Source organism: Zootoca vivipara, chromosome 6 (genome assembly GCF_965207765.1).
Source record: "Zootoca vivipara chromosome 6, rZooViv2.hap1.1, whole genome shotgun sequence".
In the NCBI taxonomy this organism is placed as follows: Eukaryota; Metazoa; Chordata; class Lepidosauria; order Squamata; family Lacertidae; genus Zootoca; species Zootoca vivipara.
The window spans coordinates 67783351-67810007 of NC_142589.1; the positions used below are offsets into that span (position 1 = coordinate 67783351).

The 26657-nt window shown below is 45.9% G+C and overlaps 1 protein-coding gene across 10 annotated transcripts; it reads left to right on the forward strand.

Annotated features, from left to right (window-relative positions):
- The first annotated feature begins 388 nt into the window (after nucleotides 1–388).
- Nucleotides 389–25160, forward strand: LOC118087362 (beta-1,4-galactosyltransferase 3). 10 transcript variants are annotated; one of them, XM_088671126.1, is made up of 9 exons: nucleotides 389–535; nucleotides 7739–7887; nucleotides 10079–10169; nucleotides 18759–19121; nucleotides 20001–20236; nucleotides 21066–21253; nucleotides 22881–23003; nucleotides 23463–23567; nucleotides 24302–25160. In XM_088671126.1, exons 4-9 carry the CDS (start codon nucleotides 18860–18862, stop codon nucleotides 24309–24311), a joined length of 924 nt encoding a protein of 307 aa, XP_088527252.1. In that variant the 5' UTR covers nucleotides 389–535; nucleotides 7739–7887; nucleotides 10079–10169; nucleotides 18759–18859; the 3' UTR covers nucleotides 24312–25160. The 10 variants fall into 10 exon arrangements, with proteins under 10 accessions (XP_088527252.1, XP_034975824.2, XP_088527249.1 ...); XM_035119933.3 differs by having other exon boundaries at nucleotides 24614–25160; XM_088671120.1 differs by lacking the exon at nucleotides 389–535 and adding an exon at nucleotides 6268–6422 and having other exon boundaries at nucleotides 24614–25160.
- Nucleotides 25161–26657: the final 1497 nt, after the last annotated feature.

The window sequence follows — 26657 nt, forward strand, 5'->3', positions numbered from 1 at the left end:
TTCTCTCCCCCTCCCCTCTTCATTATGTTCTTCTCCCCTCAGCTTCTATTCTGAGTCCCGTTCTCTTTCCTCCCGCCCTCCCCTCACCCCTCCGCCAATCAGCGCCCGGCGACTTTGCTAGCGCTCCGGCTCCGGTTGGCTGGCGTTGCGCGCGCCGCCTGCCCATTCCTTTTGTGTATGCTGAGGGGAAAAGAGAGAACGCGAATGCGCGTGTCTGTCTTTCTCCCTCCTTCCCTCCCTCCCTGCCGGCGCGCGATTGGCCCGGCTTTCAATTGGGGGAATTCGGAGCGCTGCTGCGTGACGCGCGCGCGCCCGCTTTCTCTCCCGCTTCCCTCCCCGCCCCCTAACAACCCCCCCCCCGCCTCTCTCTCTCTCTCTGTCTCTCTCTCTCGGCGCGTGGGGCGGGCGGGGACTCGGGGAAGCGGGCGACCCTGCACAACCCAGCCCAGAGCAGAAGCCCCACCAAGGCTTCCCGACCCCAACCCCGGGGGCTGGAGGCAGGTAGCCAGGCAGCCCAACAGACCGACCAGCAACGGTGAGTGAGTGAGTGACTGACTGGCAAACAAGCCTAGGTAGGAAGCCGGTCTCGTTGTTCCCACCGGGGGCGGGCTGGGGGGCTTCCCCCTCTCGGCAGCCTGAAGGGTTCCCCTGGCCCCGGGGATGGTTGTTGCATAGCAGCCGAGTTTCCCGCTTGTGGGTCGGTGGGTAGGGTTTTCCAAAAGAAAAAAAGAGAGAGGTGTGCAGAGCTGAGGAGGGAAGGCAGGTCTTATTTTCATTGGGACTTTTGGGGGGGGGCAGAGGAGTTTCTTTTCCTCGCCTTTGTTTCTTCACTTCCCCACCCCCACCCCTTATACCCTCCCTTCCCTCTCCAAATAATTCAGACCCTCTTGAACCCAGCCTAGTTTCTGCGTTCTGAGAAACTCTGGTGGGGAGGGTCCCTACTCTGGAGGAAGTCGGCTTTCTTTGGAAACGGGGGAGGTTGGCTTTGAAACAAAAGTAAACTCGGATCCCAGGATAAGCCCCCCCCCTCTCCTGGAGGAATGTGGGTTTGCGTTAAGTCGGAAATGAACTTGGCTTTGAGGTTGGAGGGCCAGTGGTGGGCTGGTTTAGTATGTGAGGGAGAGAGGGAGGTGTTTTAGTGTTTTTCCTTTTAAAACCAGTATGCCTTGATCTGATGTTAGGGGGGTGCGGGTGAACTTTGCTACTAGGTCTCTGTAGTCTCTTGTTAGGTCTCAGTTCTAATAGCATCGAGATATGAAGAGGCCCACGTTTCCTGTGTGCAGGGGACAGGGGTATGGCATCAAAACTTCTGTTTCCTTGGTAATGACAGAGAGGCTGAGAAAATGCAGGGTGGGTTGGAAACCTTTCGCAATTTTGTAAATACTCTGTGCCTGGACTCTCGTGGGAGGTGGGGGTTCAACTCATCTTGAAGCTTGTTGTTGTTGTTGTTTAGTCATTTAGTTGTGTCCGACTCTTCATGACCCCATGTACCAGAGCATGCCAGGCACTCCTGTCTTCCACTGCCTCCCGCAGTTTGGTCAGACTCATGTTGGTAGCTTCGAGAACACTGTCCAACCATCTCGTCCTCTGTCGTCCCCTTCTCCTTGTGCCTTCCATCTTTCCCAACATCAGGGTCTTTTCCAGGGAGTCTTCTCTTCTCATGAGGTGGCCAAAGTATTGGAGCCTCAGCTTCACGATCTGTCCTTCCAGTGAGCACTCAGGGCTGATTTCCTTCAGAATGGATAGGTTTGATCTTCTTGCTGTCCATGGGACTCTCAAGAGTATGTACCGTATGTACATACATGTATGTACTGTAAATTCAATTGCTTAATTAACATCATGACATCTGGAGCTGTATACAGTATTTCCCTCCTCTATGCAAGGAAATCAATGCATATGACCCTTCCTCAAGTATGGCTTGTGTGGGGGAAAGTTGAAGATCCTATTTATATGTGGCAGCCTGAAGCAGCCTCTACATGTTGTGTTCATAGAATCATAGAATCATAGAGTTGGAAGAGACCACAAGGGCCATCCAGTCCAACCCCCTGCCAAGCAGGAAACACCATCAAAGCATTCTTGACATATGCCTGTCAAGCCTCTGCTTAAAGACCTCCAAAGAAGGAGACTCCACCACACTCCTTGGTAGCAAATTCCACTGCCGAACAGCTCTTACTGTCAGGAAGTTCTTCCTAATGTTTAGGTGGAATCTTCTTTCTTGTAGTTTGAATCCATTGCTCTGTGTCCGCTTCTCTGTTCTTCTTCAACACCTTTATTGGCATATATACATGTTGTGTTGAAACAATACTGGTACAGCAGTGACTGTATATGTTTGTGTTTGGGATTTCTCAAGACTGTGGGGACAGATCAGTGTTGTTGGAATCTACAGGTGTGGTGGCAGATCTTCTTGGTCTCTTGAGTTTTTTATCTGCCCAACAAAGGTTTTAGAAACACTGCAATTTTATTTGTAGCTGTAGAGCGTCTTTGGTCATCCAGAACCTCCAAAGGACTTACTGTATTTAAGTAAGTAGACCTTTTCCTAGCTTTTTCCTGGAGTCTGACAGTAGGTTAAAATATGACATTTTGAAGTCTCAGTTTCTCTTTGCAACAAAAGTATTTTTGGCTAAGAGATGGTCAGTTTTATGTCTAGACTAAGATCAGAACCTGGAAGGTTAGCACCTTGCTTACAACTAAAGCCAATTTAAATTTATTCGACAAAGGATATTGGATTGCTTCATGCTAGCCTGTGTCTATAGAAGCACTGCCTGGAGACTTCCTTCCTTTTGGTCTTGGTGTTTGTGCTTATGTAGTGCACAGCATGGAATCTAGGGGGTCAGCTGCTCTCGTTCCATCCATTACTTTATTATGGTGTCTCTGGGTTGAACTTCTGCTAATTTAATATCTTTGAGACAAATTCACATTACCGGTAGTGTCATTCTGGAATTCACTGTGGGCCTTTCTGTCTTCTCCCTTCTCATTTAAGTAGGTTGTTGATTATGCAGACACAGGCTACAGCCAAACTAGTTTGTCTTGAAGGCAAGTTGGGTTGTGCAAGACCTCAGCAAGGGGAGCGACAATGCAAAGTGTTGCACATGTTTTTGGCACTAGGCCTAAAGATGGGTAGAGGTGTGGATCATAATCCTACTGAGATGCATAAAGAGTAGCATCATGCTCTGTGTCCGCTTTGGGTTCACTTGCCTAAGATCAAATGCTGTGAAAATATGGGATTGATAGATATTGGGGGAAAGATGTAGAAAAGCTAGCCAAGTGACAAAGGAGCAGCACAAGGCAGTGGGTAAGGTAGTGTGTCTAGTTAGGTTTCTGGGTGTTTGTGCACCAAATATTGGGTAATATTAGGACATAGGTCACCAGTGCCTAAAGACCTTGCCTTGCATCTGTGGAATATGTATTCCACTCCTCCCCCTGCTGAATTTATGGTTGAAATAAGGCAGTAAATGTTTTTTAATGCCTAATTGTGGCATGGGGCTGATAGGTCGGGGGTTACAGATAGGGAAGAGAGAGTGAGAGACTTTCTCTGTTTTGCAAATGTGCTTATCGGCCCCAAAGGGTTAACAACCCATGTTTTAGGAAGACAACTTTATTTTGCTAAATTCAAGGAAATGTTGCTCTAGAGTAGGGTGGTCCAGTGTGCAGCCCTTGAGGCCTTTTTGGTGCCCCTCGGCAACATTGATGCCCCCCTCAGCCCTTGCACTGCCTTCACAAAGTCAGGTAAGCGAGGCCATGGGCACAAGGCAGTGTGTGGCCCGTGGGTTCTGTGTTGGAAGTACCCTTGCGGACCACTTGTTATGAAAAGTTGGGCAGCCCTGCTCTAGAATCCCATCATTCTTTTGGCTTGTATTTGATTTCACTCTCCACTCCCCAGAGCTTAAAACGAGCTCCTGGTTCAAGGCACGTTTTCACTGCTGATGGCCAGTGGAAGCATGCCTTGCTCCAGGAAAAAAGAAGCAGTTTCCAATGAATCCACTGCTAAAATGGATGTGTGGTGCTCCTTGCAAACGGACTGCAGTTTGAACTACCGTACCGGTAACACTCTGGACTTTGAAGTGTTGTACCGTAGTGACATCAGATGATTGACAAGTGGTCACCCTGGCTCACCTGTCAGATTTGGCCCACCAGCCGGAAGTGGTTCCCCACCCATGTGTTGCACCATAATGGTGACTTTTATTTTTACTTCCTGCCATGCTTCCTGTAAGGGGAAGAAGATAGCATATGGGCAAGAAAGTGGTGATTCCTGCGTGCTGTCTATAGTCTGGGTATCCCTACTGGTGGTGAATGGCAACAGGTTTAGATATGTGATTTAATAATGATGTGAAAGAAGCTTGTCTAGTTTTCTTATTTTAAGGAAGTTCTTGAGGGCAGGTGTCTAAATTAGAGGAATTAATGGATATGCAGTTACCGGTAGCTTCCCTCAAGGAAGGACTTCACATTAATGTAAAATGCATATTTGCAATTGATTTATAGCTTTGCCTCGGTCACAGGTCTGTTTACAATGGTGCAGTTAGTTCTATGACTTCAGGAATATAACTTCTGTGGGACTGCGCTGACAAGGTACTTGTTCACAATTGGGAGTGTAGAGGTGCCCTGATAAGATTTCAGTTCACAATTGTGTAGGTGTACTGTATGTGCCTGCAGTATTCAGGGATGCAGTCAAGTGCTACAGCAGCATGGCTGGGGTAAGACAAAGGGCCGCAAGTTAGACTGGAGACATGTTCAGGGATTTAAGAAAATCTCACATGCCTGGCTGCTGTGCGCAGTATGTATTGGCAACTAAGATATATTAGCTAGGTGCCAAATGGTTCCTTAAACCAAGGTTACAGTCACCAAAACTGAATGTTTATTTGCCATTTTGGGGCAAGATGGCTCTAAAGTCTTATTTTTCAAACTTTAGAGCCGTCTTGCCCCAAAATGGCAACTGTAACATTGGTTTAAGGAGCTATTTGGCACCTACCGGTAGCTTATATATCTGAGTTTCTAACACTGGTTCTGGCAACCTAGGTTTAAAGTGCATTTGACTCCTAGTTTTTGTATCTCAGTTTCTAACACTAGCTAGGAATTGGTTATATTTTTGCCGCTGGTATTCTTGGATCACATACAACACCCTAATACTGTAGTCAAAGTATTTTCTGTCAGAACGGAACAGAAACAGTGAATAGGTAGCTATGTTACAAAAAAGGATTTATTTGTCTCCAATCTGTACCTCAATGTTCTTTCCTGATGAAGTTTTGTAACTTGCAAACCTGCTCCCCACCCCCTAACAGACTACCAGAAGTTTGTCTGGCCAAATATGTTACCTTGCCTTTTACTCTTCTGATAGTAGACAGAATCTTCCTTGGGTTTTGTCTTTTTCACAAATAATTTTTTCGCTACACTTTGTCCCTTGGCTGGAGCAAGTGCCCTCCAGTTCATGGCTTTGCAAACTGGCCAAGTTTCCCACCTCAGATCTGATAATAGCCAAGTCTTCTAAGGCTGGGGAGCACAGAAAATGTAATGACTGCTTCTGTAACCACTGGTGCTATGTTTTCATTTTTGGGGATTCCAAGGGATTATTGCCAACCCTCATATTTTCTTTTGAATCCTTGTGCTGTGTGAATTTCATGTTTTGGGGTTGTTTTCCTCTTCTTCTTTACTTTTCAAAAGACTTACTTTTGGCCTTGGTTATGTATGTGTCTGTAGAGGATGGGGTGTGTTGGGAAAGGCTGGCCTATCAACCCTCAAAGAGAGATTTCTTTTGAGGTGCAGCTTCTAGCGTCTGGCCTCTTTAACGCCTCCAGACAGAGCGTGGTTACAAGCAGCAGCCAAGGATAATTTCAAAGCTGCGTTCCCTTGGCACTCATCCATCCCGCTGAAGTGACTTCTGCACACAGAGTGCTTGTGCTAATGCTGATGAGTGCCGGGCCTGTTTGTGGAGGTGTTAATGGGGAACCACCTAATAGGCACACTGAGAAAAATTGTCTCCCTTAGAAATGTCAGGACTTGAGATGGCTGTTTCTGAAAGAATTCAGACACTTCCCTTTTGTTTCCTTTCCTTTCTTTTTTTGGCTTCCATTGCCACATGATAGGAACCACATGGGTTGATCTTTTTTTTTTTTTTGGTTTTTCAAATATAGATCGTGAGCCTGTGTGTACCGAGAATTTTTCTCAATTGTATTGTGCGGTGACTAATTTTAGATGTTTGATAAATAAAACAATATGGTTTGGAATAGATTTAATGGAACCTTTGGTCTGATCCAGCAAGGTTCTTAATTCCAGCCCACTTCAGCAGAGAACTGTGGAGCTTTCAGGGAGAGGCAACATGGGGGGAAATAGAGTGTTCTTCAACTATGAATTGCCTGGCCTTGGTGGTTGTGCAGCAGCCGAGATGCCCCCTACCCCATTATCCTGAATGCCACAGTGGCTAAATACAGGTAGGTAGCCGTGTTGGTCTGAGTCGAAGCAAAATAAAAAAAAATTTTTCAGTAGCACCTTAAAGACCAACTAAGTTTATATTTTGGTATGAGCTTTCGTGTGCATGCACACTTCTTCAGATACACTAGAAACAGAAGTGTCAGACCCTATATATATACAGAGGGTGGTGGGGGTGGGTGGGAATGGGAGATGGGCTGATGGGAGTGGTAAACCTGTAGATGGGTGTTAATGGCTGCTGATGGCTGCAATTAGTCCTGGGCTGAGGTGCTAAAGAAAGCTTGATCATGCATAATGAGATAAGAATCCGATATCTCAATTCATCCCAGGTGCTTCCATGGTTTTAAGCTTGGTAATGATTTCCAATTCAGCAACTTCCCTTTCCAGTCTGTTCCTGAAATTTCTCTGTAATAAAACAGCTGCTTTGAGATCTTGTATAGAATTCTATACAAGATCTCAAAGCAGCTGTTTTATTACAGAGAAATTTCAGGAACAGACTGGAAAGGGAAGTTGCTGAATTGGAAATCATTACCAAGCTTAAAACCATGGAAGCACCTGGGATGAATTGAGATATCGGATTCTTATCTCATTATGCATGATCAAGCTTTCTTTAGCACCTCAGCCCAGGACTAATTGCAGCCATCAGCAGCCATTAACACCCATCTACAGGTTTACCACTCCCATCAGCCCATCTCCCATTCCCACCCACCCCCACCACCCTCTGTATATATATAGGGTCTGACACTTCTGTTTCTAGTGTATCTGAAGAAGTGTGCATGCACACGAAAGCTCATACCAAAATATAAACTTAGTTGGTCTTTAAGGTGCTACTGAAGGAAATTTTTTTATTTTACAGTGGCTAAAGATATACCTCTGTGGAGTCCAGAAGCAAGGCATGGGTGCAATGGCCCTTCTTATCCTTTTACTCTAGTAGTCAGTGCATGCTGCCTCTGAACCGTGAGGTTCCATTAACTACAATGACCAATAACTGCAGAGAACCTCTCCCTGAGTTTGCCTGATCCTCTTTTAAAGCCATCTTGAACCAGTGGCCATTGTCCTGCCTGGTAGAAGCAAACTGCACAAGATAGCCTGTGTGCACTGTACTTTCTTTCGTATATCCTAAATTGACTGGATGATCCTGAGTGTATTGGGAGGGAGGGGGGAAAATATATATCTCATTTTCCTTACCATGCATAACGTTTAAAGCTTCAAGTCCTATTCTTTCTCTTTATTAAAAAATGTCTTCAGATTTGTTAGCCTTTCCTTGTCGAAACAATCCTTTGATTATTTTGGGTACCCTTTCCCACATATTTTGCAGCTCTTGGGTTGGTGTAACTGAGACAGAGAGATGACATCACAATTGCCTCCGTGTGTGCATGTGTAGATACAGATAAAGCCCTGCTGAATCAGGCCAGATGTGATTATTCCCTGCAGCTGGTTCACAGAGGCATGGCTCTGGCAGTGGAGGTAGGACATGATCATCATGACTAGTAACCATTGATAGCCTTGTCCTCCATGAATGTGCCCAGTTCTAAATCATCCAAGTTGGCGGCCATTACTGCATATTGTACAAGTAAATTCATAGTTTAACTATATGTAGTAAGTAAATGAGTTTTTTTTATAGTATTCTCTAATTCTGTGAGCTCTGAACACACAAATGTGTGTGCACACACACACAAACATGGACATGGACATCATCAAGGGTGTCATCGTCTTAACAGATTAAAGGGCTTGGGGGGGATCAGAGGCCAGATGAATAAAATCGTATATCATAAACAAAAAATGAAGTGACTGAGGATCTTAGTGTGGTGCCTACCATGTCCCCAAAGAATGAATGAATTAAATGATGGTCTGCTATGCTTGGTGGGCCTTTGTTAGGTGACTTTTAAAATCTGTGTTCCCAGCCTTGTGCTCTGCAGATTTTTTTAGAGTACAACTCCCATCACACCTGATCACTCGTAATGCTGGTTGGGGCTGAGTAGGAATTGCAGTCCAAAGCATCTGCGGGGCACCAAGCTGGGGAAGGCTGCAGCAATTAAATTCTACAGTTAAATTGCCCAAGCCCTACCCCTGAACCCTAGTGGAACGCTAAAAACTTACACTGACATGGCTCAGTTGGTAGAGCATGAGACTCTTAATCTTAGGGTTGTAGGTTCAAGCCCCATGTTGGGCAAAAGATTCCTGTATTGCAGGCGGTTGGAGTAGAGATTACTCTTGTTATCCCTTCCAACTCTGCGATTTCTTTCTTTTTTAAATATTAGTGCTTATTGGGGTTTTTTGTGTTATAAAGTACTGTAAACATATAAACAGGGAATGGTAAATCCATTGTCTCCACTTTCCATTCATAGTTTTTTCCGCAGTTCGTTTAAGTTTTGGTGAGAGACATTTTTGTCATAGACATCTTGCAGGTGGGGGAAAGGGAATGGGAGTCAAATCTGCAATTCTACGGTATGATTTTAACTCATTGAAGAATGCATAGGGAACTACAATAAAAAAGGCACCTTTGGCACATTGGCACATTGGCACCAGTCACTGTTGACTTAGGGGCTTATATGAGGGTGTTAAGTTGCTGTATTTACAATAGCAGCCTTTCTCTATGAGTGGCATGTGTGCATTGTTGCTATGTGATTGTTGCTGAATTGCTGTGGTTTAAGAAGTGATTGTTGGCAGTGATCCAGTCCATGGAAGTTGTGCAACATGTCCTTGTGAAGATTTGAAGAGGTGTTAGCCCAGGTGACTTTGGAGGCTGCATCCTGTTCTTTAACTTTAAGACTATGGCGAGAGATACCGTACTCCTTGAAGCTTATAGCAATTCATGGTTCAAGCTGTGTTAGATCATAATCTACAGGTAGGGCACCATATTTCTTTTTAATATGGTGGGAAGGCTGCATATGCAAATGGCAGGGGGTTTGAAACCCAAGTGCCAGCCAGGGCTTCCTTTCTCCAGTGAGCACTTATTCCAGAATTTCTAGCCCTTTAAGAAAAACTAGGCACTAACAGTTGCACCTTGGCAACCCGTGGGTTGTCTAAGCAACAGAACGCGAAGTCGCCTGTTCGCTAGGGAAGTGTGGAGCTACAGCAAGACTTCTGTACCTCCCCCTGTGGGATAATGAATAAACTAAGCAGCAAAGAATTGACTTCTTGAATAGAAAGTATAAAAGACCCTGAGTAGTGAGTTGGTTCTGGAAGGGGGTTCTTTTAGTGCTATTCCTGTTGTTCCGTGATGTGCTGTGTGCCATGGGTGCAATTGAATTATTCTTTATTAGTCGGTCAGTTTAGTCTCTGTGCAGTGCATTAATTTGAAGGGAGAGCTCTGGAATGATTGGCAAATGGCATGATTCGGTATGGAAAACTGTTCTGCTGCCTGTTGGAAGTACTGACTGCTGGTAGTGATTAACTCCCATTCCCGTTCTGTACACGTTGCACATTCCTGACCCCATTCTCTCTGTCTCCCCCCCTCCCTTGTTTCCTCATCCTACTTTGCACTAGCAGCTTTCCACTTCCTGTTTAAATTGGCTGTGTGCTGTTGGTTTCAAGTGGCGATGTTGCATTGCTGTGTGAAAATGCCAGGTTTTGCCTCTATGCTTTTTACTTCTGTTCTGTCATACGTGCTGGTTCTAACTTGACCTCTCTCTTCACCCTCCCCGATTCATTGCAGAAACTCCATGGAGACTGGGACCAAAAAAGCACTGCACTCCAAGAATTAAGGACGACCCCTCTGATCTAGCTGAGGAAACAGAGCTGCACAGGTGGGCATCCTTAAATTCACGTTTGCTTGCATTTTCCAATATCTTTCCAATCGCAGTTCATACAGTTATAGATCCCCTCCTTCCTTGGGCATGGCAGTTGTAGGTGACCATTTCTCTGCACTGCCCATGGTCTCTCATTATGAAGTACTCCCTTTTCCCAGATGAACTGGGGCAGAACCCAGAAGCCAACTCTGGACAAGGGAATGGTTATGGTATCAAGGGAGGACAAAGCTCCCTTTGCTTCTGTTGTCTTTCCCAACAGTCAACTCCTCTTAACGTGAAGCGTAAAAATCCCATTTCTATATGCCAGGAAGCCCATGTCAGAGAATGCAGATGTCCTTGTATGTGGGTGTAGACCTGCGTTTGGGGATTTGGGCCCTTATGCATTCAGCTGGAGGGGAAGCAGTGCCAACCTAGGTGCTGTGATACCCTTACAAGTCTTGTAGCTTTTTGTGGTGATGCTAGCAATCATGCCAGCTTGCTTAGGATATCTAAGCAGCTCACTTCCCCAGATATTCAAGACGTTGTTTTGCACTGAACACTAATCGCTAGGGAACATCACAGCCTTGTAAATAATTATTCAGGAGCATTCATCCATCCCTGGCTCAGTTTGCCTGTGTTTCTTCGGCTGTCACAGTGCTGTCTCGGGTGTCAGTCTCTGCACTTTAAAGCTGGGATTGTCCAGTAACACAGCCCAAGGCATGTAATAATTTCTGTCTTCTGGCCTTTAAGAGCCAATGCTCTGGGGGGAATTGGCACTGTTTAGTTAGAACAGATGAGCTTCCTTCTCATGCGTCATTGTTGGTGACATTTGTACATGTCTTATATACATGATGTATATAAAAGGTGTTTGCGTTTGGAACTGAATGTTTACATATTTCTGAACGTATTGTTCAAGGAAAGTACTTTAGTAGGTGAACTACTCCCATGTGTATGGACATTATAGGAATGTCCACATTCAGTAAAGGTATGTGATGTCCAGGCAAGGCTGCTGCAACTTTCTCTCTCCATAATTTTTGGAAGATATCATTGACTCAGTGTACTCTGTATGCTGGAAGCAACTTCTAGCCATATATATATATATACACACAGTATAATGTCCATTCTTCTACATCATTGACAAAACAGCTACAGTAATTAGAGGTGGAGCAGGTTTGTTAAACAGAAATAATTGCCACCTATTCTTGTCATATACGCAGATGTCTTCTTGAAAAACAGAAGATGCTGATTATCTTTGTTCTTCACCATATGCACTTCATTCATAACAAGCTGTGCTGACTGCCTTTACCCTTCTGATTTTTATTCAGGAAGAGTCATCAATTTATTTTATGTGACAAATTTATAGGCTGCCTCATAGACCATGCCCTCACAAAGTGGTAAGCACAGAAACAATAAGAAACACAACAAATGAGATGAATTATTATGAAGCAGCACCTAGGCCCAATGAAACCTGTATTTCAGTGTGTGTGTGTGTGTGTGTGTGTGTGTGTGTGTGTGTGTGTGTGTGTGTAGAGCTTGAAAGCACAGCTGAAGAACACATTAAGAAAAGGCAGCCTGGAAAAGAGATGTTAAGTTCCACTTGAAAGCCTGCACTGAAGGCAGTGTGTGTAATTCGCTCAGAAGGGAATTCCGTAACCATGAGGCCACCACTGAAAAGACCCCGTCTCTTGTGGCTGGCAACCTAATTGCTCATACTGGTGGGCACATGACCAGGACCTCCATAGCTGATTTTAGTGAATGAGCAGGGTCATATAGCCAGGTCTCAAGTTGTTAAGGGCTTGAAAAGGTCGGCACCAGCACTTTGAATTGGGGCCCATAAATGCTCTGAGGGGAGCTTTAAAAATGGATTTTAACATAGGAATTATAATCATTGTGAACCTTGCGATTGTAGGTGCAGTTACATTTATCCAGCGCTGAAAGCCAGGTGGTTTTGACCTACCAATGCAGCCTTGGATCAAATTAGACTGGAAGCTTATAAGGAAAACCAGAGATTTAGCTGTTTCCTCTTTAGTATAGGCATCTCACACCTTTGGAGAGTTGAGAGGTGCTGCTCTTGATGAAATAAGTGAGTAGCCTAGCATCTAAACAGTTCCAGCTCATTGAGGAATTGAAAAGGCTCTTAGACATGCCTGGATAACATTATAAACTGGCACAGCAGCAGCTAATATTTTCCCCACTTCAGATTTCTAGCCTGAGGAAGAGGTCTCTGCAGTAAGTAATGCTGTACAGCATTTTAAACTAGTTTTATTTATATATAAATAAAGTTGGGCCAACTTAAGATCACATCCTGTTTGCTTTGGAGGGAAACACTGAATCTTCGGGGTGACATCATCTTCACCTCCTGAGGCAAGGTTAATCTTGGTCTGAACTCAATAAGGAGGCTTCAGCATTTGCACCCTCTGCATAATTTTAGACTGTGCCAGAAATTATGACTCTGTGGTTTTTGTGCTTTCCATGTAATGGAATCGCACAGATTCTGTGAAAGGAAGAAGCCTTGTAAATATTGCATTACGTGTCATATAATGGAATTGCTGTTGGGGATGCATGGTGCTTTACAGAGCTGCAGTAAACCAGATTCTTTTGCTCCAGTTGTGTACAGTTCAAAGGTGGGCAAGAGAGGGGAGGAAGAGGACTGGAATGAGCAGCAAGTTTGTGAATAAACAGAGTTATGCATGTGCTGATTGCTAGTACCGGTATTAGAGACTCAGTGGCAGGAAGAACATAAATGTTCTCTGGATCTTGTGAACATGAGTGGGTTGAGTGCTTTTGGCACTAGTGTCTCGCTTGTGGGCTTCCCATAAGCATCTGGCCTGTGAGAACAGGATGCTGAACTAAATGGGAATCACCAGAGTTCCTTCCTAAGCTTTGATCTCTCCATGTTACAGTATCTCCAGAAGGCCTGGCTTGGCTTAGAACATAAAGGTGGATGGTGCAGATACTCAGCATAGTTTTGCTTCTACCTTCCCTTTTCAGGAAGCCTTGCCTAGTGAAAGAAAAATACCTTCCTTACTGACAAAGCTGATAAGATCTCATTCCTGTGGTGGATTAACAACCTCCCATGTACAGTATGGGCCCTAGCTTCTCACACCCTGATCAGAAATGTGCAGTGCGATTCTTGATAGAACAGGATCACAGGGGCGATGCAGTCTTGGCCTGGAGCTGCCTTTACTTCAGAACCTGTTTCTTTAGTAGTAGTCCAGGGAGTGGGGGGTGGTCAGTACTCAAGTTTCAAGTTGCCAGCTGGAAAATTGCTTTATTTGGCAATGTCCTGTGCATTCCACAGTGAGGATGTGTTTGATACACAGACTTTTGAAAGAGGCAGCTCTGTGCTGAGCTGTTTCAGTTTTGGTGCTTCAGGCCCTCCCCTCTTCTAGTTACTGACTGAAGCCAATTGGCTATGTGTTTTTATTTTAGTCTCAGCCCCTCTTTGCCAAATTCAGCCAGGTTTTGGAAAGCACATACTTCAGTTGCTGCCCTTCATCTTTTCCCTTAAACGGGAAGCTTCCTTCTGAAGTCTAGCCAGTTTCTGAACTTGCCTTCATTTTAGTTGAGAGTGAAGTACCCCATACTCGAAAAATGCAGACTAGGCAGGTTTGGCCAATAAGTTCAACAGGCAAAGAGGTGCATCTATTGCTCAGTACTAGCTATGAGCTTGTGAATACGCTGCTTGTGATGGTTGGACTAATCTGCAGAGATCCCAAAGAGGGTTTGACAGGGAAGGGGTGGGGAAGTGTAGTTAGACAAGCTGAGCCATAAGGATGGTGTGAAATGGAGCTGATGAGTTACAGGAAAGAACTTTTGAAGCATCTCTGGAAAGTTTGTTCATCTGATGCTGGAGCTACTGAAGGCAAAAAAGGAAGAGGGTAGCACCAGTGTGAATTTTAAAGAGGTGAAACTCCCAAGGTGCAGAAAGCAATTTATTGAATGTGCTTTCCAGTTTGACCAAGCCGTGGCTCTATTTTAATGGCTCTTTCATTATTAATGTACAGCACTGGTTAATGAGCAGCCCATAACTTGTTCTGTGAGGTTGGTTGCTTCTATAATGTGACTTCTGGTTCCTATATCTTCAGTCTAACAGGAGCTGGCTACAAATTCCAGGGGAAAATAGTTCCTGGTGAAGAGATGGCCTGATTGTGTGGGGAGAGGCCCTTTGAGGGTAGTTTATTTAGATTGGAGTGGAAGTGTCCTTCTGCACTTGATGTAGAAGCCTAGCTCATTATCTTTACCTTCAAATCAATGACCTCTTGTTTTGTTTAAAGCTCTCTGAAGGAAGACTCAGTAGAAATGCATTTCCCAGGACCTGGAGCTTCTCCTATGTCTTGGTCTCTGAGTCCTAAACCTCTGTTTCCCCACCCCACACCCCACCCCATGAACAGACACTGGTAGCTGGATCAGGATCCTGGAGCTTTCCCCATGAAAACCTGCTTTTAAAGCTGAAGCACAACAAATGGCAATTCAGGTTTTCTGTGGGTTGCTGCTTGCTCCGATTCAGCTTTAAAGAGTGGGTTTTCACAGGGAAATCTCTGGGGCAAAAAGACAAAGAAACAGAGCTTTAAAGTATGGGCTATGCCTGGAAAGTGCAGAGGAAGGTAAGTGTGAATAAGCCCAAGGATAATATTTGATTCTTGCTCTACTAGCAATTTCACAAGCCAGGATTGTGTAGCAGGAGGTTAGGTAGCTGCAGCTGCTCCCACTGGTTCCTCCCTGTTGTCCAGCCCCTTACCTCAACTGCTGTGCGGCACACCACCTGCTAGCCAATGGCAACCTTACTTTGAATCAAGGCATGACTTTAACCTTGCTTACTATTCATGGTTTGGAGCCCAGGTCACATGGCATGGCAAGGCAGAGACTCTAGCTTGTTGGCAGCCATGGGGAAAAGAGCACTGCAGGAACTTTTGAATAACATGCTCCAGCAAGCTACTTATTTGTGTTAAACCGTATTTCCAGAATACAATAATGTGCATCGGGAAAGGGGCCATTGAGCTGATCAGGCAGCTTTTTAAAACATTGGCTTTCTTTTATTTGGGGGTGTGTGTTGCAGGGTAGGATGAATCCTCCATGTTGGTGTCAGGCTTGAGAAGTGTCTCCGGATTGCAGTGTTCTTGTACTACCCTGTTTGCTTCCGCTTAGGCTACTGAAACTGCTCCAATTCACTGCACTGCTTTAGATGGTTCAGGTCCCAAGAAGGCTGCCTAGAAAATGCCCCAGTGAATTCATTTCTGCTGCATTTGTTTTGCAACGACAAACTGTGTCATTCATACTGAATGACCTGACGTAGGCATCCTAATGGTGACGTTGGTCTCTGCAGCCACTGTGGGCGCTGTAACTCTCCAACGGTTTGATGTTACCCCTGAAGGTGCACTCTTCCTTTGTCTCCCAAGGCAGACGGATGCCAAGAAATGGAGCCGTTGGTTTTGCTAAAAGCTGTTATTATTTGCTGACTGGAAATCATGGCAGCTGTTATCGTAAAAGCCATTGTGTAAAATATATGCCTTTTGTTACCAGCAAGCACACTACTTATCTGTGTTTGCATACTGGTTTTGAGTCACTTGGATACTTTTCTACCAGTTGTGCAATACCTCCTACCTTCACATATTAATAGTTGGGTTAGAAAGGAGAGCCACAGTTTAAGCCTTCTCATACCCAAACCTTCCTATCAAAAAGCTGGTCTATACCTTTTACAACTAAGGGTGACTCCCTACAGGGAGCCAGCCCCCATCATCCTAACATCCACCTTGCCAAGCACAGGGAGCAGCAGTGGGTCTGAAGCAGCCGGGGGGGGGGGAGAGAGACTCGGAGGGAGAGAGCAGCCAGCATGCAGAACGATGGGAAAGTGCAGGGGAGGAGAGAAGTAGGCAAGGGCTCCAGGATGCTGGAGAGCCCTTCCACCGCTTTGGCCAGGAGGAGGCTGAGAGGGCATCGCTCCTTCCAGCGCAAGAGTTAAGGAGAGCACCATGACGCAGGTCAAGGGGGAGGCGTTTTGGGGTGTCCCAACTACTGTGCTGGCGTAGGAACAGTCGTACGCCATTGCCGGATTCTGGTTCGGACTGAGAGGTCATGTTTTAAGCTATCTCCGCACTGTAAATACTATGCACAATAAAAGTATTTAAAGACAAACTGGACTCAAGCGGAGTTACTCTAGGGTAGCCACGACGACCCTCTGAAAGTACAGAACAATATCACTGCAACAAAGATGGAAGTTTTCCAACATGGTTGCGGGCTACATCACGACGGAGCTTGTTTGCCTTTTCTGTGAAGTTTTTCACGTCAAAGTGTGTTGGGAATGAACATGCACACATGAAGGCAAAAGCAGCTACACACCAAATCCCATTTCCTAATCTGTTGTGTTTGACTAAGTGACATAAGAACGCTCCTTTTTCTTCCCAAATGCAGCAAGAAGCCCTTGAGTGAGCCTCTTGCTTTGGAACAGCTCAGTGAATCCGGAAGGGTCAGCTCTTCCCTGAAGGTTTTCATTAGGGTTGCCTATTTATGGTGCGGGTGGCGCTGTGGTCTAAACCACTGAGCCTAGGGCTTGCCGATCGAAGGTCAGCGGTTCGAATCCCTGCGATGGGGTGAGCTCCCATTGCTCGGTCCCAGCTCCTGCCAACCTAGTAGCTCAAAAGCATGTCAAAGTGCAAGTAGATAAATAGGTACCGCTCCAGCGGGAAGGTAAACGGCGTTTCTGTGCGCTGCTCTGGTTTCGCCAGAAGCGGTTTAGTCATGCTGGCCACATGACCCGGAAGCTGTCAGGGGTCCTTTACGTGTGACTCATTTCCTTCCTCCTTATATCACCCTGGAACATCTCTTACAGGAATCTCTTGGGCCATTTCCTTGTTCCTCCTTAGCTGTTGCCAGTTGGCACTGCTCCAAGGCACCTGTTGCGCTGCACAGGGTGTGGGCAGGTAGCAGAATAGGTAACCAAAGCAGGCTACTTCTCTTACTTATAGGTATGGAATGTGCTGCTCCGCGTTGCACTCCCCCAAGCCCTTTTCTGCCCCGTTACCCGAGATTCTGCAATCAGGTAGATTATTACAGTATAATAATTTTTAGCCTTCATCCTTGGGTCTCAGGGCAGCTTGCAACAATTAACACAGGTTTAAAACAGTTTAAACAACTTGCAGCCACAGAAATAAGGTGGGTGCTAAAAGCATACATTGCAAGTGTCAAAAGCCAGGGTGAAGAGGATCTCTGCAACCCAAACACTGAGATATGTGAAGTGGCTGGTAGCTGGAGGCCCAAGGGCCTAATATTGGAAACCCAAGGATGGACAAGGTGCATGGAAAAGGCTGCGGCAAGCGGACTCGCACCTGTTTCCATCCATCCCTCCTCCCTCAAGTGTTGCAAATAGCAACAGTTGTGGACTAAGGTTATATGTATGCAAAACATGGCTTTTGACACTTTAAATGAAGCAGCTCTGGGGTATGGAGAAAGGAGGCTTTAGCAGCATTATTTTAAGAATAAGTGCATTGTGGTCAGAGCATGATAGTATCTGGGAGAACCCAGATTCAAGTCGCCATTCAATTATGGAGCTCCGTGGGAGGAGAGGCATGTAGACTGTTTTTAAGTTTCCCAGGAACATAGGAAACTGCCTTATGCCTAGTCAAGACCTTGCTCAGAATTGTCTCCTTGGACTGGAAGCAGTTCTCCAGCATTTCTGTCAGGGGGCATTCCCAGCCCTGCCTGCAGATGCTGCAACTGAGCTACACCACACCTTCTCCCAGGGCAGGATGAAAGCTTAACATATATATTTTTTTCTTTTTTTACTTGATAGCTGCCAAGCTTAATCCTTCTGTGTTTCCTTGGTTTTGGGGGGGAGGGAGTGCAAGCAAAAAAAGAATTCTGCTATCCTATTTATTGCTGTCTGCCACTTGTCCTAACTTCTTTCCCCTCCCAGGTGCATATGTTTGCCATGTTATGTTGCTATGCCTACCACCCACTCCCACGTTCTCCTTTCCTGTGGACACCTCTCATTTGGCAGGTGTGCGGTTTGGTTTTTGCTGCACTGAGACTTCTCATGCAGCTGCAGAGACAGGAAGATGCTGTTACTGTTAGTTGCTTTGTCTCACGGTGCTACGTCTTTCCATACTTGTGCTTGCTGCAAGCAGATCGCCTTGTGTGTAACAAATGGCTGGGCTGGGCTCTGGATGTGAACTTCCCCCTGCTTTCAGAACCTTACCCCTGTATATGTAGACATGAAAGGTTGGGGGGCAAGGTGGGAACAGGAAATGCATTTTCTTGTAAGCATCCAAGCAAAAGCTAAGCGTTGTGAACATCAAGAGGCTGATCAGATAATCAAACCGGCATTAAATGGTTTTCGAGCGAAGATGATCCTTGCTTTTAGGTGATGGATGCATGGGTTGTAAATGGCTAATGGCAGGGAATGCCTCTCAAAATGATGCTTGTAAGCTGCAGTTTGTACTTGCATTAAAATTAGTTTCTGTTTTTTGTCCCCAAAAAAACCTGCTGATACTTTAATTGGGGCACCTTTTTTAGCCCATCAAAATGTTTGTGCATTAAAAAAAACCAAAATCTGTTAACCTGATGAATGAGCATTGCTGTACTCATTCTACCTTCTGCTGCTTCCAACAGGTCACTATCTTCTGTTTCCCTTGCTGCTGCTGCTGCTGCTGCCGCCGCCACCCTTCAGCCCAGCTGCACCATGGATAGATGATCCTGGCCCTGCCTCAGCCATGCTGCAGTTGCGTGGCCGCTACCTGCTGCTCTTCCTAGGGGTGCAGCTGGTGGTGATGGCTCTGCTGTACCACGATGGCTACCGCAAGCGTGTTGCCTATTTCCTGGGCATCTTCTACAAGGGGGGCACATTGACTATATTGTCCAGCCTACACAACGTTTCGCTGCCAGGGGACGTCTACGCCAACCTCAGCCTGATTCCCCGGCCCCCTCTGCCCCCAGAGGAACTTCCTTACTGTCCAGAGGCATCTCCTTTCCTTGGTAAGGGTTTCTCTATTCTTGATCCTGGTTCTGGCAAGGAATGGGATTTGGAGTCAGCCCTCAGATTTGAATGGTGTTGGGCTGGCGTAGTCACAGAAGCCATAATGTATTGTTTCATTGAACCAGCGAGCCATCTGGAAAGGTTTTGGTGGCATGTGAAAGGCAAAAATGAGCATGAAACAGTGAAGTAAATTCTGAGCAAGCTTTTGGGTCAATGTTTGTGTGTATCTTACTAGTTCTGAGACTAAAGAGTTCAGTGTAATTCAAAAGCTTGCATCTTGTTTACACCGCTCTTTGGCCCTGGGAAAGAAGACACAAATTCTGGAAGTATAGTACAACAATAGTGATTTTTAAATAGAGTTGCCTAGTGATGAGAGACCCCCCAAAAAACAGACTTGAGGATTGTGGGCCCATTGTAGAAGTGATCTTCCATTAAGCCGTGAAGTGCTCTGTGGAATGAGAGAAGTGGTTCTCTCTCCTCGACCCATGCCCCCTTTCTTGTCCAGTGTGACTAGTGAAAGCATAGTGATAACTCAGTTCATAGAGCATGAGACTCAATCTCAGGGTCGTGGGTTTGAGGCCCCATCTTGGGCAAAAAAAAAATCTTGCATTGCAGGTGGTTGGACTAGATGACTCACATGGTCCCTTCCAACTCTACAAGTCTATGATTCTTTAAAGTTTGCAGGAATGGAGCGGGTGGAGAAAAATAAGAATCCTGGAACTGTCTAGGAGGCTGATGCTCATTTTAATCTAAAATGAAAATGTTTTGAGGTGTTCTCCTCTGAGAACTATGGGTCACATTGGCTCTTAGCCTGCACTCTGCTGACTACCTAGGTGGTGGAGATTGTTTGCCTTACCCCTGTCTCTGCTCGCCTGCAGGAGGCCCCATTCGGGTGACTTTCCCCACAGGGCTGTCTCTGGATGACATTGTGCGGAAGAATCCCCTTGTGAGCAAAGGGGGACGCTACCATCCGCCCGACTGTGATGCAGTCCACAAAACAGCCGTCATCATCCCCCACCGCAACCGAGAGCAACACCTCAAGTACCTGCTCTACTACCTGCACCCTTTCCTGCAGCGGCAGCAGCTAACCTATGGCATCTACATCATCCATCAGGTGCGTTGCCACAGCCGTGTGTGAGCTGGGCAGGGCAGGAGGTTTGAATAATAATAATTATTATAATTATTATGGTAATAATATTTTTATTATTTATACCGCACCCATATCGCTGGGTTTCCCCAGCCACTCTGGGTGGCTCCCAACAGAAGAGTTTCCGTGGCTGCTGCCTGTCCCTGCATTAATGTGTGGCCTCTCTCTCTCCTTAGGAGAGTTGGGAATAGAGGCAATAGCTCTCTTTATTGTTAATGGAGGAGTACCCAGTGAAGGCAGGTGGGCAGGCAAAGCTTTTTTCAGCACTAAGCCTCAGTAGGGGGCAGTGGGTAGCGCTCGGATTGCTGCAGAGAGGGAAAGCTGTAGTTCCTTCCGAAAAGTGCAGTGAATCATGCTTTCTGCTGAGCTGAGTCTGATCTCTGGAGAGGTGGGGAAGAGTCAGGCACAAGGAAAGGGACCCTAGCAACAGTACTACGGAGTGGAGTGGGGTGGAGCTGAGACTGGGTATGGGGAGCGGGCAGGGACCAACCAGCACCAAGCGGTTTGAGCTCACTGGATTCCTTGGAGGGGGAAGAGATAAGGTGAGGAACCTCGGACATAGATGAATGAGTCCCCACTGGAGCATGCCCAAGCCAAGTTAGAAATGGAGTAGGTAGTTCTGGAGGAGCTGTCAAATGCAAGAATGCCAGAAGTCAGCGTAGAGGAAGTATACTATTTTAATGTAGCGCCTAGTGGTGACTGTCCTGGATGTGAGAGTTTAGCACTTTAGGGGAGCTACTTCACACACAACACACACACACAACTCTGGTATAAATGCCACCCATCTCTTTCTCAGGCTGAGAACTACACTTTTAACCGGGCCAAACTCTTGAATGTGGGCTTCAAGGAAGCTATGAAAGACGAGGACTGGGACTGTATGTTCTTCCACGATGTGGACCTTATCCCCGAAGATGACCGCAATGTGTACACCTGTGACCGTTTCCCCAAGCATGTGGCTGTTGCCATGGACAAGTTTGGCTACAAGTAAGCTTATTGGATTTGGGTCTGTTTCCATGAATGCTTCTCTACCCCTCCCAACACCCTTTCCTTCTTAAAATAGAGATGCCCGGTCTCCCTTCTGAAAACAAAATCACCAAAATCACACTGATAACAACTGCCTACTTGTGTGTTTCTAGGCTGTTTTCTAGATGGAGATATGGGGAGTGTGCTGGAAGAGTTAGAATGTTAGACTAGAACCAGAGAAACTTGGGTTCAAATATTCACTAAGCCATGAGGCTTACTGATGGGACCTTGAAGCAGTCATCTTCCCTCAGCCTACTTTGCAAGACTGATGTGAGGTTAAAGCAGGGGAAGAGTCAAATAATGCTGTTTTGAGCTTGGCGGAAGGGCAGCTGCCTTACAGGTGGGAGTTGATAGAGAAAAGCTTTCTGCATACAGCAGCTCAGCTGTAGGGGAAAGTCGAAAGCCTAGGCAGGACCAGTGTTAGAAGCTCAGATGTATAAGCTAGGTGCCAAATGGCTCCTTAAACCAAGGTTGCAGTTGCCAAAATGGAATGTCTAGTTGCCATTTTGGGGCAAGACAGCTCTGAAGTCTTATTTTTCAAATGATGGGCTGACTGTGATTATCAGTTTAACACCTGGCTAGTTCAGATGACAACCTTGAGCTAGGTTAAGAACTTTGAGGACTTAAAGAAGACAAGTCATTTTATCCAGGGACAGTCTACATCAGGCACCCCCAAACTGGGCAACTCCCATTATCCCTGGCTAAAAGGACCAGTGGTCAGGGATGATGGAATTGTAGTCCAAAACATCTGGAGGGCTGAAGTTCGGGGATGCCTGGTCTACATAAATACTGGCTTACTCCTACCTCTTTTACTTAATGGTGACATGGACCATTCATAGCGTAAGAATATTCTTCACAACTGTGAGCAGGGCAGTGGGGTGGGGTAAGTGAAGACAAGTGACAACAATTACGTAACTATAATGTTTTTCACTGCTCCTGCTCAGGCTACACAGAAAAAGCATTTTGGTTCCTGACATTCATTCTGACTATGCAGATATAAAATATAACTGATAGAATTGTACAGGATAATGGTATTAGGGTGTGAAAACAGTCAAGATCCAATTATCCCCAGTCATGCACCTCCAGATGCTGGAGGTGTCAGGCACCTTCACTTGGTTGCAAGTGGCCAATAGCCAGGTGCAAAATGCACCTGGAACCTGTCTAATTTTGATCACTGGACAGAACCCTGCTCTAGAAATGGTCCTCCTGAAATGCAGTGTACTGCTGCCCTTAAAAACCCTAAAATGATATGCATGCTTCATGCAGTGAAGAGAGTGAGGTCCTCTCTATTAGCTGCCATTTGACTCCTCTCCCAGAACTCTCCCTCAAGTCATTCCACGTGAATTGGTACCTGAATTTATTGCTTTTCCTTTTCCTTCCACATTCCTTTTTCCTTTCATGTTATATCTATTGGTCTGTAAGCCTGTGGGCAGAACCTGTGCTTGTGAATGTAATATTCACATAGTAATATTAGATGCCCATATTTCTGTGCCAGCTGAGGTCCTATGTGTTTGCTATAGAGATTCATATATGCATGGTACTAGCTGGTGGGCTATGTGTAAATAAATGTCCTCTTAAATTCTTGCAGGCTTCCATACAAGTCCTACTTTGGAGGGGTTTCTGCACTCAGTCCAGAGCAATACATGAAGATGAATGGCTTTCCCAACAACTATTGGGGCTGGGGCGGTGAAGATGACGACATTGCAGTCAGGTAAAGATTCTACTGGCAGAAATGGTACTTGATGCTAGAAAAGGAGGCGGCTCCAGTTCCATCCGTTCAGCATAAAGCCCAGCAGCTTTATGGGGATTAGGCAACTCTATACACCAAGGTTTAAGGTGGCATGGCTGAGGATGGGACCCTAGGAGTCCTAGCTCTCAAACCTTCCCCCATGTATTGTCCTAGAGTTTGTGTCGGAGCATAGGAAATCTTGGCAAGGAGGGATTGGGCAAGCTCGGGTAGGAATCCTGGGTAGGAATCCAGGATTGTTTTATTCTGTTCTTGCTGTTGTCCAAGGGTGGAGCAAGGGTGAGGAGCCATGAGTGGCATAGTGCAGACTTGAAGGCACTGAAGCACTGCATTGCTTGGGTGTGTAATTGTAGCACTTGTGCCTCTGCTGAAACCCCATGGGCACTCATGCTAATGCTACATTGTCAATCACCTTCTCTGCAGGGTAGCGCTGAGTGGGATGGTTATCGCTCGCCCATCTACTCAGTACGGCCGCTACCGTATGATCAAGCATGGACACGACAAGGGCAATGAGCAGAACCCTAAGAGGTGAGTAGAGGAGGGGACTACTTGGGGCAGAAATGTGGCCTGAACCAATTGCAAATGGATTGCTGTCTTCTAAATTAGGTGGTTAAATGTAATTGTATGTAGCTACTCTGCATCCTCCTTAATGCACCCTGCCAAATCCTCTGGACCAGGGTGAATGCCCACCACAGATAATATGACGGATAAGTCATATTATCCCAGAGAATAGTCATATTTAGATATTTTGTGCTTGAGGGAGTGAAGCCTCCGGCAGTGGCCAAGATTGAGTGGAGGCATGGAATGTTCAGTTGTTTCAATGGTTTGCAGTCCAGTTTCTGTGAGAGAAAGGATGGTTGTCATTATGGCTGGCCTAAAGATATTGCACAAGGGTAAACAAAGAACTGGTAAGAAGAGAACTGGATAGCTTTTCCCAATCCATTTGTAAAACCCAGGCCCCCACCATTACTAACCAGGGCTGTTGGTCCTCACTGCCCACTCTTGAGTTGCCATATCACAAGGATAAAGTGAGAGTAGAAACTGTACAATTGGTAGAAACTGCATGTCCTCAAACCTTCCTTCCTTGCTAGTTATACACATCCCTTCCTGCTTGTAGGCTGTATGTGTAGTCTTGCCGCTTTCCTATTTCCTGCTTGGCATGTTTTTTCAACTCAGTCGGTCTGCCACCTATTATCCTCCAGTCCCTACTTTTTCAAGCATTCTCCTTCTTTCCTTTTCTCCTCCCCACCTGCCACATATAGCTGCTCCTGATCTTAAGCTGCGAAGTTTCTTCTGAGCACCCACTTCATCATTGTGAGTGGTTTGTATTTTTCGGCAGGTATAGGCATGGGTGTTTGCAACTGTTTTTCCCGTTATTGATGAACATGACACTGCCCTCCTCGCCTTGTTACAAAACATTGACCACACCATACCATTTCATTGCTGGAAATCTGTGTAAAAAGAATACATAAGCTTCTCCTAACCTGCAAATCCAAGGAGCTGCACTTTGGGCGGGGAGGTGGTAGGAGAAGGGCTTGAGTTCTCGCGCTTGACTCTGTGAATTCGTCTTACAGATTTAACTTGCTGGCCAAGACGAGGAGAACATGGAAGCAGGATGGCATGAACACACTGGAGTACCAGCTGCTTTCCAAGAAACTCCACCCCCTCTACACAAATATCACTGTCTTCATTGGCACTGAAAAGGGAATGCGCCATTCCATGTGATGCACTAGCCACAGAGTGGCCTGGGGACAGGAGCCCCACCCTGCCACTTCTCTGGGACCAAGGAAACCAAAGAATCCACAGGGAGATGGACAGCCCTGAGCATTGTGATCATCATGTGCTGACTGTCGTGTCCAGCAAGGTGCTAGGGGTACTGCGTACCAGGGACTGGATGGGGACTCCACACAAAGACCCCCCCTCCCCTGGAGCATTTCTCTCTTGAGGCCTGGATGCTGTCTGACTTTACAGGACTCCGTTTGTGGGATGCCTTTCATACCTTGGTTGAAGGAGTGGCACGGTAGCTTGAGCAGAAAACCAGGATTGTGCTTTGCAAGTCTGAACCTCTGCAGCTGCTGTGCCATGGTTTGTCTTTCTTATTAAAGTGCAATTTATTTTAAAGCGTGTGGCCAAGTAGCAGTTTCTCTTATGGAGCAAGAGCCTAAAAGGGAAGCTGTTGGCAGCCATCTCTCCTGGGCGAGTTGTGCTCTTCGCCAGGAAGGCAAGAGAGGAGCTGTATGAGGGCCAGAGCTGATTGGCATGTCAACACACTAGCGCTGGGATGGCCCAGGCAGGTAGCAACGAGTTGTGCTGGGAGACATGGTGGGCTTATAGGCGTACTATCGGCAGTGTCTAAGGAGATGTGACAAAACGCCAAGCTAGCTTGTTGCAAAGGCAGTTAATCTGAAGAGGTCCCTTCTGTTCACCCTCTTCATGTGCTGCAGAAAGGATTGTGGCTGGGTTTCCACCCCACCCCCTTCCTTGCATGTGTAGATCTCAAGGATCTCTGCTTCTACAGCTGTGCGGGCTCAGCTGGTTCACTGAATTAGTACAGTATATGCAAGATGACCCCTTCTGTAATAGTATTGGTCTCTCCAAAGCAGGTCCTATCTGCTGCTATTACCAGCCCGATTCTATGACACTGGGATTTGTAACAGCCATGAATAGCAATAACAATAGAGCTGAAATTAGGATTGGAACTTAGTTTTAGCTCTCGCGATTTGAAAATGTGTTCACTGTCAGCCTTGGAAGCCAGATGAGTTGACCATTGACCAGTGGTACCTCAGTTTTCGAACAAAATCCGTTCCGGAAGACTGTTTGAGTTCCGAAACGTTCAAAAACTGAAATTCAATAGGCTTCAGGGTCTTGCACTCAGCTGAAGCTGTGTTTCCCGTCATCTTTCAAGGTGTGTTCGAAAACCAAAGCATTTACTTCTGGGTTTACGGCGTTCAGGTTTCGAAACGTTCCTCAACGGAGACGTTCGAAAACTGAGGTACCACTGTAGTTTGCATTTATTAAACTAGGTGGTGACAATTTTGCTTTGCAATTTCTCAGGTGTTGCTCTTCCACGGCTATCTCCAAACTCTTAAGAGTTTAGCCAAATCCCTTCAACATCTGAAGGAATCCGACAATGCAATGACCATGGCTGTAGCCGTGCTTTTTCCAAAGGTACCTTAAGTAATCCTCAGAACTGTGGAATCAGCCATGCCAATGCATAAGCTGAAGGAGTTGTAGTAAAATGTGCAAGTCTGGTTTGAACCTCCAGAGCAATCATTTATAAGAAAAGGAAGTAAAATGTGCCCTAAAAGACAACATTGATATTGCAAAGAAACTAAATGAATTATTTGTATCCGCTTGATTGATACCTGATTCTCAGCAGCCTTTTTGAGGGAGGAGTCTGAATAATTGAGACAAATGGCTGTGACAAATGGAAGCCCTAGTGCTTATTATCAGATGGCTGGGTCTGAATCAGATCCATTCCAAAGTTATTAAAGGAACAAGTGCAAAGCTGCTGATCTTCTAACAGAGATATGCAACTTATCCCGAAAATCAGTTTCTGTACCAGAGGATTGGAAAGTAACCATTTATATATATACACTAGCTGTCCCGGCCACGCGT